A 13,278-nucleotide genomic window follows, 5' to 3' on the forward strand; every position below is an offset into this window, starting at 1 on the left:
GGGTCTCTGCAACAAACTTTCTAGAACGACTGATGTGAATTCTTTGTGCTGTCAGCAAGATTTAATCCAAATTGAGCAGACGCTAAGAAAGTAATCTTGCAAAATCTGTCTTTGTTTTACCCGAGACATTGTCTAGTTGTAGAACAAAGTATAGTACATCATCTCAGAAAGATGTCATTGCTTTAAAAACACAGCATACAGTATACAGTAATTCACAAGCATACCGTATGATCATGATTGCTAATCTCTGTTTAATTGTATAAGGTAATGCACGAGCGAACACAATTACAGTATGCTACTCTGACATAATTTGAATGAGTTACTTGCCAAACCATGTGCAATGAATTTTAAAAATAGGTTGGTGAATCACACATACAAAAATAGAGAATCCTACTCCATGCCTCCTTCATGGTATCCAAGATGATTCCCAACTCCTTTTTCCTATTTGCCATCATTCCTTTTTTTTCTTTTCGATACTTCTTTCTTAAAATTGATACCATAATGTACACCTGTGCTAGCTAGGCTGTTGGTCACATTCTTATACGTTATTCTGGTTTAACCTATAAATAATATGGTAGAGGCTAAATGTAATGTTTGGCTATCAGATCTGTTTGAGTGTATTCAGTGTTCATACCTATATCATTTTTATTTCAGTTATTTATCATAAAATTACCTTTTGGCGATATGTAATTTTCCCCAGATTCGTATTCTCACATTGCATGCATTGCTGCACTCCTGCTAAAACTACAAAATTACACATGGTGTTCATGAACACTCTCCTTTTCTGCCTGTCCAGCACAGCATCAACTGTATTCCCATGCAGTTCAGGTGAGTGAAACTGAAACCCTGCTTTTTAATTACACTTTAATGTGTGTCCCCAGGGTTATTAATAATAAAATGCTCCTTCTTGAAACTTTACCAGTGACTCTGCAAGGTCACTGTAAGTGCATCGACATGTGAACTCACACATGCCCAGACCTAATATTTTGTTGTTTGTGGCCCTTTTATTTACAGGCTTCAATCCACGCAGGATGCAAATCCAAATACCAGATTTCCTAATCACAATGTAGTTTTTTTGTTCTACTTTATAAACATGTTATTTTATCTGAAGATTTCAGTCATATTGTTTGTCCATCTGTGTTTCAGAATGGAGAAACTGTATATTTGGAAATGGCTGTAGGCATCACTTAGAGTGCAATAAATACAGCTGAGTGCACAAATTATGAACATCTATATCTATATCTATATCTATGGTGACCCAAGGAGACAACAAAATCTGGAAGAGTTTTTCACCTTCATAGATCCATCTGGGTCAATTAAAATTCAACATCTTTTGAGGCTTAAGGACATCAGGAGCCCAGAGCCTACTGGAATTAAGTTACTGTATAAAGGGGCTAATTTGCAAAAGATTCTAGTGTGATTTGAAGTTCAAGTTCAAGTTCATTTGTCAGTCTAGCCATATACAAGTATACAGAGGAGCGAGATATCGTTCTCTAGGTTTATGGTGCGAATAGAGACAGATACCGACAAGACAATGCTATAGACAATGTAGACATAGACATTTCTGACAGGGTACAGGGTACATAAAGGGCAATGTGCATAGTGTATATGCACATTGTGCATAACATGCAAGTGTATAAGCCAAAGATATGGGTCATGTAACAAAACATGAAAGCCAATGTGCAAACAAACAGTGAACATGTGACGAACATGCTAAATGCATGTGCAAACAGTCAGGGAAGAAGGAACTAAAGAAGGTAATGATTTGCACATGGTATTCGCAGAAAACTTCTAACTACAAGGCTTCTAGCTTGCGTATGGATTCAAAAGATCGAAAAGCGAATATAAATAGCTGAGATCCATCTTCTGAAAGCTGGTACGCAGCATGAGTGGCTTATCTAAATGTGGAGTCATTCCTTGAGGGAAGATGCTGTTATCAAATGAAATATGAAAAATCTTAGTCTCAGAGCCTGAAGGACAACAATAGTGAGTAATATATTATTACACAATTTAATAATATAGCTTTAAATTAGATTTCATATTCTCCTGAACAGACACTGTCTTTCCTGCATTACTCCACATAGTCCCTCTCTCTCGCTCTGTCACCCTTGTGTTTTAGTCTGTTCTGCCTATATATGGTGTCATTACACCCAGACATCCATTATCCTGAGGTGGACCTTCTGATAAGGAGCATAACCACGTACAGTACGTTAATTAAATGTATGTAGCTATACGAATAATATGTAAATAATTTATTTTGGAGACATCATTATGAGGGAATGCAAACATTTCTGAATGCAATGAGAATTCTGCACATGTTTTGTAAAGGTGTTTTTTTAAGTCTTTGCAAATGACACCGAAGATGGTTAAAGCAGTGGCAATAGTTAAGTCAATGCCTTGGGAGAAGGTTTTGAAGTTTACGCAGAAAAGAGAAATTAAATGTCACTACTTGGGGTAATCGGAAATGGGATTTATACTGAGAAACAGAATTCCAGATATAGTATATTGTCAACATTGGAAATAAAATAAGCAATTTCACAGCTTTTTGTTGAAGGAACAATTTTCATTTCAGTCAACTCAAAACATGTTACTGCAGTTCTCTGAAGTGCAGAAATATGGTATCCTCGGAGTCTCATGTTGCCCAGAGCTCACAGGTGTCATCTCACAGCTTGTTAGAGGAGCTTTAAAGAGTGAAGGTGACCTTGTTGTGCTGTGGGTTACCAGTGTTTACAGTATTGTTCCACTCAAACATGTGGTAAAAACAAAAGGTGAGGCGTTTCATCAAGGACTATCACTGTGACTTTCACGTGCACTTGTCTACTCTACTGTCTCAGAGGAATCATCAGAAAGGCACTGGGGTTGAAATACGTTTTCCAATCTTTTCTGCCCTCTCCATGGGTATTTTGATAATCTGCAGTCTAGTTTTCATCATCCACCACAAGTGCTTGCATGGATGACATTTTCGGTCAGTTGCAGGAGGAATATTGATCTTGTGTGACCTGGAGGAGCTTATTGGATGGCCCTAGATTTGATTTAAATATCCCTTGACTGATTCAAGCTTATAGAGTCTGCTGATGAAGAAAAGGAAAGTACAGATATGTTCTGTGTAGTGCTACAGTATCTCAGGTGATAACAGTCAAGGAAAATCTTTGAAGAGCCTGTGTAAAATGTTAAATTGTTCTCTAGGGGATCATAAGAGTACCAAGGACAGTAGAGAAAAACTGGAATTATAATTTTGCCTTTTGAAAAAAGCAGGGTTGGCAAGACAGTTCAAGATCACTATCTATTCAACCGTTGGAGATTTTGAAAAGAAAATCAATAGCCATTGAACCTAATGATTTGGTCTGCCAAGGAAACTTCAAACGTATGTTAAGACCTATAATGTATAACTGTCATTTAGTGTCCCAACACAGGAGTATAAGTTAACAGAAATTAAGAAAGTACAGCAGCATAGGAGGAGGGGACTTTGGCAGAAAGCAGGCAGATTTCATTCTATAACTTATCTCTGTGTATGTATACAGATATTCATGTAATGCATTTACTGAAAGGGAGAAGGGAAAGAGGGACATGGAAATTGCAGGAAAAGAGGAAAAGTGAAAAGAGTGCAGGGATCAGATGGGATAGAGTGGAATATAAGCTAAATGTAAAAGATCTAAGGGGAACCCTGGAAACTAAATGTTTTATGACATACTTCCAAACCACTTGGATCTTCCAATGGGAAAGTTAGTTTCACCAGCCTGTCCACTTTGCTTGACAAAATGGCACCATGGAGTACAGATTACTGTACAGAGACCCCTGAGGATGATACTGTCAGTGGTGACATGACACAGGTCTGGAAGAAGTAGCTGCAGTCATTCAGAATGGAACAGAATCTGATTCGGCTCCTAACTGGACAGCCAGGCCTTTTATTATCTTTATCAGGCCAAACATCCCAAGAGCATTTGAAGTTCAAATGACTTCATAGTAGCAAGAGGCTGGGACATGCACATAGGTCAAGAGAGAGTTTTAAATTTCCCTCGAGAAATTTCTTAGATATTTTGTTCAGAACATAAGAAAAGCTACACGTGAAGGGAGCCAATGCTGTCCTTTCAGCCTGTTTGATTGCTAGTACCTAAGTCATCCAATGATCTCATCCAGTCGTATCTTGAAAGAAACCAGGGTATCAGCTTGCTCAACAGAATAACTTGTTCCTCACTCCCACAACCCTTTTGTATAAAAAATATCTCCTGTTGAAAAACACTTTTCATGTTGAATTCACAATTTCAATCATGTCACATTTTCCATTTGGTTGACATTGTCATTGACTTTAAAGATTTTGAATACTTAAATCGGGTCTGCTCATACTGTTCTTTGTTCATGAATGTTTATGAAAAAAGATACAGTGTTTGTGTTAAAACAGCTAAACACATAGCTATGCTTTCTTCTTGAGAAGACTTTATCAAAGAAAAATGAGAAAAGAGAATTGGATCAAGTGGATCTAGTGATGGGGTGTTGAAGAATAAGACATTAGCTGAGAGAGGTGAGGAGAATTTGCAATAAATATCTGCAGACATCATAAGGCTCACTTGGTATTACAGGGGACACACATAGAAAAGTGTAGTGGAGAGGTAGCATGCTATATCAGGGGTGGGGCTTGGTCAGCCTACAGTACCTGGGTCACCTGCGCAAGAGGGTTTCATAACACCTGTCATGTCTAGGTACTGATCACTGGTGACAGTGATGTATTATCTAATGTACAGGTGGTTCCCTACATACAGTACATCAGGGTTAGAGACCAGAAAGTCAAGATGCATAGTGAAACAAAACATATAAGGTTTATTTTCCCCGTAAGAATAATCTAAATATGGAGGGTTTGGGACTGCATATACTTTGCCTAGTGACTTAAAGCAGGAGGCTTTTCCTTTAAGAATTAATGTAATAGAGCCAGGTTAAGCTCCATGAGTTAGACTGAGTATATGTTTCACTTGCAGCTAAACAAATACAGTACAGAGGGCCCCTTATAAATCCAGGTTATATTCCTAAATCATACGATTTATAGCAAAACAACTTAGAAAGGGTCAGTAATATCCATATTAAGGGTATACACATTAAATGTACTTATAACCCAGAAAAAGAAAAAACAATGAACAGAAATAAACGTCTTTTGAATTGTGGTCTCATTGAGTCATTCACTGGTTTGGGGTAGATTTTTTCCTACACGCAGTTCATGCACTTAAATTTAGAGATCTTGGGCCTTGATCCACTGGTCGTCAGAATCCAACTTTGGTTCTGGGGTATGATTTATAACCTAAGGTATGTGTAACAGAATTTGTTGCAAGAAAAAGTTTTAAAGTTATACATTTCTTTTCATGATATTTTCTAATTTGCACAGACCACCTTCATTGCTGGTTTTTGGTTTCTTGAAAAAAAAATGTAGTGTAAGTGCAAGGAATTAAATTCCATTAATTTGTCAATGATGGAAGTACATTACAACTTATAGCAGAGCTATTTCTAATGGAGACAGCCCTATCTAAGAGGCATGTACTGTATGTAAGTAAAGGGGTAATATAAAATTTGTAATGTCAACATGGCAGTTTAGTTAGTGTTTTTATACAGTACAATCAGCTTTGAATAAAAGTATATATTTAAATATATATTATATATTATAGTATTCTTGTCATACAATAACAGTGATGGCAGAATTTCAAGCAAATCAACAAATAAATGTTAATATATCATGGCATTAATTTAACTAAAGTATGTCATTATTTTTAATTCTTAATAAATATACTCTACCTCTATTTAATTCTTTAACACAGATTGAAGAAAACACTTGCATGCAAATAATGCTTAAATCTGTTGTCAATGAAAGAACATTACCAATCATCTTTTACAAGTATCAATGATAAGGGTATTTCATGAAAGTAAAAACACTGTACTTCACCCACCTTTTCTTTTCAATGGATGAACTTCACCTATGATTAAAAAAAAAATTATAGAAATTATTATCGGTAATAAGCCAAGCACTATTGATGTAAGAAAAACACTTAGCAAAACTGTTACACCTGATCAACCCCACATTCCAGAACATTTACATTAAAAAAACTGTTTTTAAAAACAAAAACCTACATTAAATGGAAACTATCAAACACAAACAACCATAAGAAAATTGTCTTTTAATATTGAGTTGTTTACAACATACTGTATCTTCTGTTAATATTAACTGTTGACACTACGCAGGTGCCATATCCAGTATAATAAATCAAAACACAATGTTTAATTTAGAATAAGAGTTTATGTGAAGGGCCTACTGCCCAAAACATTTAATTGTATTATTAATATACATTTTACTTAATATTAAACATTAACATTACATTGTCTTTATAATAATCAATCTCTTTCTTGCCAGAACTAAGACATTAAGGTCTGTCTAACATGTCATTTTTAAAACAAAATATCTATTTGTCGTGTTTCCCAGAAAGGGAAAAGACCATGCCAAAGAAGGACAATATTCCTCTGGAAATATTGAAGATTTCACACTTCAAATATACTGTAATTTGTACCATGAATTACTCATATAAAAAACAAAAACATTTACAAAGCAGAATTAAACTATTCTGTTAAAAGATGAAGCATCAAGCCAAGCCTAGTTTGAGACAAAACGTTAAAAGATAAAAAAGAAAGCACACCCAAAAATCGTGGAAATGCCGTCCAGAAAATATGCTATATAGATAGTAGAATCAACTGATTTCTTATGTTTGACGTGGAAAGATAAAAGGAGTAGGAATTACAGTCACTGTTTATATTCATCAGTTTGTTTTACCATGATTACAGTTTGACTCAACAACTGAATGATAATTTTCTTTTAAAGGAAGGGGTCTTTTTGGGTGTCTTATTTAAATACATCATCACTATAAGGACTGAACTCAGCTCGTGACCCTGTTCTGGATAAAGCAGTTTAGCAAATGGATGGATAGTGTTATGCCAGGGGGCTGACCTTCACCTGAAGGGTGTGATCCAGGCAAGTTCACACTGTTTTTCCCCTGTCACTCCTGGAGTGGTGCTTTCATGCACCCACTCGTCTGGGTTTCTAAGACACAAGGAGTAATATCTTGGCTGCTTTTGCTCACTCTGTCAGAGCTATTTCACTCACTAATTTCCTCTTAGCCCTCGTCTTGCAGACTTTCAGGCTCAGAGGCCTATACTCATGCTCATGACACATCGCCCTACACGTCATCACATATCCTCATATATCCTGTTCACATGCACACACCTTGGCCCTTCAGTAACCTCCTCCGAGGTCAGACTCGAGGACAAGACTAATCTCTGCTGATGTTGCTTACCCTCACTCGTGGACTCAGGAGGCTCATCTCACATCTCATAACCTCCCAACACCTCCTCCCCGCGTCCTTGGCCAAGCGCTTGCAGCTGCCAGCACACCTTTCTCTCATACCCGGCCACCACTGCCTTTACTCACGACTCAAACTTTGTCAGAGGCCTGCAGCCAGGTAGGCACTTCGCCGACTCTCTACTTCTTGCCACAGCTTTCACAGCTCACAGCTTTCTGCCCAACTCTCTCTCTCGTGCACAGTCTGCGCTGTCTTTCCACTTACCTGCCACACTAGACACCCAAAGAGCTGAACACCCTCTCATACCCTCCCTAGGGTGGTGCTACCAACTTGAAGTCAGACTAGAGGACAGCAGCCAGATAAGGTCTATTCTGCTACCTGATAACTCATATTGCCAGGGTGAAGGACCCTCTTCTCCACCCTGGAATCTTCACATACTACCTCATGATTGCTGCTGTAAACATAAAGCACACTCCCTCAGCAGACAATCGGAGACAGCCCTGATCTCTCCCACTCTAATAACAGGCCATCTTTTAAATACCCTCAATCTCACTCGCTGCCCCTTCCGGGGGAGAAGATCTTTTACATTGTTACCACCTTCCTAAATCCCCTGTTCCCCTCTGGAACCATTGCGGGACCTCTTCCCCTTACGGGACAGTAAAGCTGCAGCCTGCTAGCTTCTCTTTTAACACAACTCATATCCTGTATTCAGCTGTGAGCCTTCTACTGAGTCTGCAGCCGCTGCGCATGGGGCTGTCTGCACTCGCGCAATGCAGCCTCACTCCCTCGCACACAGAGAGCAGCAGTGTCTCACACCCGCTGCCCACATGCAGATACAGAGTGACCTGTTTTCTCTCTCTCATGGCTTCAGCCTGGCTGCCATGCCTCAGTCGGAGTTAGGCAGACACAGCCTACAAGGACCAGCACCTCACTCATTCTAATGTGCTCACTTCTGTGAATATAAAACACGGGACCTGTTCTTGTGTCTTCTCTGCCCTGGCACTAGCCCGGGACTGACAGCCTGAATTGTTCTTCTCACAGGGTAATATTCATCCTGCTCTTATAGACATGCCCACAGCTGTGTCTCATTAGTTTACAGACTTCCTTCAGCTGTGGTTGCAAAGCATTGAACATGGGTTGAGATTTTAACCACTTTTTGGTATAATTGGGAGTTAATTAGTAAAAAAAAATGGAAATAGGCTTGTCTGTTGAAACATTGACAATTATTAAATCAAATTTGTTTTGGAGCATTGTGTCCCTCTAGCTGACTCTACTATTTATACGAGACAAAACATCCCCATGTATTTAAAAACAAAACTTGATTCATGTCAATTGTGTGCAATGGAATACTTATGTAATTAAAAATGCATCAGTGAAAAGTAAGAAGTACCTTCCTCGACCCCCAATCTCTCATCTTTATCCTCTTCTTCTTGTACATCCTTCTGATAACTTTTTTCGGTTCCTACTGAACCAGTAAAGTCTTCATTGTCTTCAAGCTCACTGCCATCGTTAGTACTGTCACCGTCTGTTCCAGTGCCTATTTGTTCTTCCCCTTCATCAACAACAATGTTTGGTTTTATAGAAGCGCTATTAAGAAATTAATGCAGATGTTTGCCTGACTACAAGATCAAAGAAAACCTGAAAACAATTATCTAAAACAATCAAATGTATTGTCCAGCCTCCGTTTTCATTCTCTTGGGATGACAATAAATGAAGTACTACTGCATTTTGTCACTGCATCACCTATTTACCTAATTTTAAATTCTGCCATTACTGGATGTCACCTGTCTGCATCTTGTAATGCAAAGTGCAATATGAGCACTTTGCCAAAGGTTTTCCAATAGAAATTAAGACCTCCTAAATGACCTGAGGCCTGTTTATATCCCTATTTTATCCATTACCAAGATAGATCTGATTTTGACAGTGCAATTAATATTCAATTATGAAAAAATAACATATTTAATTATATCTAATTATATTTAAATATAATCTAAATGATGCAAATAATATACACCAGGTATAATAGGTATTAACCTTTAAGATATAAAAGCAGGCTGAAATAGACTGCAGTTGAGCAACGAACAACGTTTTGTACACCTGACATTTTGAAATACATCTTGAAACTAATGTATCTCAGATTATCTTCTTTATTCTCTGATTTTGAATCACAACATTGGTGAACACACCGGCGTAAAAATTCTTAATTTGTGCTTCAAAAATAGCACCTACTATGGATTTCACACAGAAGCTCTTCATCATTCCAAGGAAACAAAATGGTACATGGTAAATAATCCAGTAAAACATGTCTGTGAAAGAAGAAAATCTTGAGGGCAAAACTAATGGAGATGTACCGTGCTGTTTTGAGGATGAGTTGTTTTGAAAGACTGCAGAGATGAGTCAGTCTGTGCTGCCCAATTTAAACTGGCATCCTTTTTTTTCTCTGAGCACTAGAGCTCTTTTGCAGCTCAGATGGGTTATTAAGAAATACTAGTGGGGAAAAAAAAGTGACAGTGGGTTATAGAAAGTCACTGATGCATTTCTGACACATGGTTGGCCTTGTGTCCAAACTTTCTTGAAACAGGCTGTGTAATGTTGCTATCACCAATGGAAGTAGCAATTGCTCTATTTGTGTTAGTTTACTGAAATGGCTTTATGTAGACGAACAGGAAGACAGCCAGCTCTTGTGCAAGATGATGCAATTCCAGTGCTTATTAAAAACAACACAGCCTTAATTGATTAGTAAGACACATTAGTGTATTCAAGTTTTATTAAGGAAAGGAAAATGCAACAAAAAGTAAAGTCCTGCAAATACATATTTTAAAGTAAAATATATATTTTAATTTAAGGAAAACTTGTATAACTAGGATTTTCTAAAATTTAGAATCCTTAATTTACAAATACTGTCCATATCTTTTTATGATTTGCAGCCAAGTAATGCATTTGGTTAGGACCTTTAATCCCTATATATAATTCTCTCCCTTCTAAATTAAATTAATTTCTATTTTAATCTTAAATTAGCTGACCAACAGCACAATAAAAAAGAAAAGACAAACCTTTCCTCTTCAGTGGATGTTCCGTGTCACCTAAATTATAAGAAAAACAAGTCAGTGCAAGAAAGGGACCCACAAAATAGATGTTCTGAAATATTTATAAACACATAATAAATTATATATGTGAAACAGAACAGAGAAAAAAAGACTTGTCCCTAGATAAAAGCAGTTTATTTTCCTCTGGATTCATTTAATATCCTGAATCCTGTAATTAAATGCAATATCTATCAGATTCAACTTATACTGTAGCTACTATAATAGTAAAATTTAATATGAGCTTATTCATGAGGATCATTACTCTTGAAATACAGTATAGGAAATTAATGTCATCTTACTTACTAGAAGGTTCTCTAGGAAAGTTATATTCAGATTCTGTGCATCAGCTAATCATTAACAAATGTGCTGTATTTGTTGAAAGAAAGATACATGTATTTTAGTTTGAAGTACATGCCACCTGTTTTGCAAACATGCAAACAAAATAATCATTGTGCAAACATTAATATTTCCAAAAGCATGTTAGTCTTATGTTTATGCACTTGCAGGCACTGGGTTCAGTAAATCTGTCTCATCATTTTAGTTTTTGTATTGCAAGGAGAGAGAATTACTGTAAATGTCTGATTAAAAATTATTCCTCTATGTGTAATAGAAACTCTTAAAACAGTCATTTTAGTAATATATGTTTTCCATGGTATTTTGTGAACACTGCAAATACTAATCATTGGTGAGACATATTCCTATACTGTGGGCTGGATGCAAAGGGAATTTATTTCAAAGATGATGAAATCGGCCAGTGGGAAAGTAAACACTAGTATGTTAACAAACTAGAACTGAAAATAAGGTGTATAGAAACCATATAGATATGGATCTGATTATGTTTTCCCTCCCAGCTCCCTTACCACCTTAACCTGGTGTGCTCCCAATACTGCTGTAGATTGATTATAAAAATGTTTTTCTAAGAAAATTGTGAATTCTTTAGCTAATTAACCAAAGCATACAGAGCACGATATTCCGACAAAGTGGAATGAGTCTCAAAGCCTGGAAAAAAAGCATTATTATATCCCTCATGGAATGTACTTTCTCTGTATATACAGTCAATTCAGGCTGATGAGTCATCTGTAGTTACACTGCTAGAGATTATTTACTCACCCCAGCTGAATGGTTTTTGAATCAGTCAGTGTGAAAAATGGGTGATACTTGCCGCAGTTTTGACAGGGAAAGAGTTCCCTTGCATCATACTTTTCAAAATGATTTCTGCTAAAATCTTATGAACAAATAATCAAAATAGGCAAAATATCTTAGTCGCCAAAACACTCTGTCAGTTGTCTGTAACTTTAAATGAGCATGAAAATCATCATTTTTAAAGTTCTGTTCAGCTGTAAACTGTGGGTTTGTGTTTCTCTTAGGTATTTTGCATTAAAGGCTATTCTACCTGTTTACAGTATAATGAAGTGTTACACACAAACTTATTATAAAAATGCAAGAAGCAAAAACACTTACACTGAGGAACAAAAGAAACAATGTTATGTGTTGGATGTGTGTATTAAGAAAAATACAGTATACCGATTTTGGATATTGATGAAATGTTTTGATGTCATTTTGAATTGCTCATTCATAATTGACCACTTGAGAAAGACAATTATGACCAGGTAAAGTAATATATTATAGCTATCTGTCAATATTATGGTGTATTACAATCAGTCAATGATATTGTAGGTTGTGGCCTGGGAGTTTAAAATTATAGCACCTTGTCGCAACTGATCGGCTATCATCAGTCTTTGTTGGTCCTTTGGGGTTCATCTCTGTGATACTTTTCACATTTTCAGTTCCACTGCATTATTAACTGCAGGAGCAACACACTGTTGCACACCAACAGTTTAAGTGTGAGGAGGTAAATAATCAGTCATCGTTTCCAGGCCAGGTGAAGACACAGAGGCCCAAGTACCTTGTTGTTCATCAACACACAAGAACAGGGTGGTCATCTCAGCAGCATCAAGTACCAGGTGTTCTTTACAATGATAATTTAAGATTTTGTCTGGAGAGCAGTGATGAATGTCAGAGAATGTGGTGCAGATGTGCACAATAACACACTGATTGTTGTTGTGTATAACAGGGCTGTCAATGGAAGGTTCCCACGTGATGCTCTGTGCAGGATTGCATAGTTGCTACAGATCTCTGCTCATAGCGATTGTTGGCAGCCTGACTACATGGCACTACATTATTTGATGAAGGACCAGGACCTCGCCTGCACAGCCTCCCTGTGAGAAGTTACAACATTGCACAAGACACACATACTGTACGTCCTTTTGCTACTTGTGTGATGACTTTCTTGCAAGATGAGAAAGTGATTGTTCTAATGTGGATATCCTACTCACTTGAACTCCACTGAATATTTACTGGTTGAGCTGGGAAGACCTAGAACTTGGAGATCAGTGAACAGAGGAGTGGGACATATCCCACCAGACAGCACTGTGTTTGCAACCTGCTGCAAAGCATACATCATGGATGTGCAACTTGTTTTGTTTCCACCAACAGCCACAAACACTACAACCCTGTTACTTTTAGGGCAGGGAGCCCTGTTGATTATATATCTGTTCAATAAAATGTCAGTGTGTCTACTAATAAAAATATTTTCCTTTTCCTTATAATAGCTGCAAATATACTGCAAGTGATAGGATTCTTTTGATGCACATTATAATGACAGTAAAACGTGCACTATGATGACAGTTTTTATAAAAAATGACAACGTACACAAAGATAAGGGCGGATACGAGAGCAGTCCACTCCTCAGCACTAGAATGTAAAGTAGGATCATTCTTGAAAACAAAATGTGATGCCACCCAATAGTAATGTTGTTGCTTTTTAGAAATGGACAAAACAAGGTTTTCAAGGTTTTTTTAGGA

The 13,278-nt window shown here is 37.2% G+C and overlaps 1 protein-coding gene across 1 annotated transcript in view; it reads right to left on the minus strand.

The window, feature by feature from the left end:
- The window catches only part of trdn (triadin), a 123,292-nt gene that overhangs the window by 87,330 nt on the left and 22,684 nt on the right, over nucleotides 1-13,278 (minus strand). Inside the window, exons 6-8 of the mRNA XM_069185507.1 lie at nucleotides 10,382-10,411; nucleotides 8,719-8,880; nucleotides 5,928-5,954 (exon numbers count right to left, since the gene is read on the minus strand). Coding sequence (XP_069041608.1) covers nucleotides 5,928-5,954; nucleotides 8,719-8,880; nucleotides 10,382-10,411 — 219 coding nt within the window. The remainder of the gene's footprint in view (nucleotides 1-5,927; nucleotides 5,955-8,718; nucleotides 8,881-10,381; nucleotides 10,412-13,278) is intronic.

The sequence above is a fragment of the Lepisosteus oculatus genome, chromosome 2, assembly GCF_040954835.1.
Source record: "Lepisosteus oculatus isolate fLepOcu1 chromosome 2, fLepOcu1.hap2, whole genome shotgun sequence".
Lineage (NCBI taxonomy): Eukaryota > Metazoa > Chordata > Actinopteri > Semionotiformes > Lepisosteidae > Lepisosteus > Lepisosteus oculatus.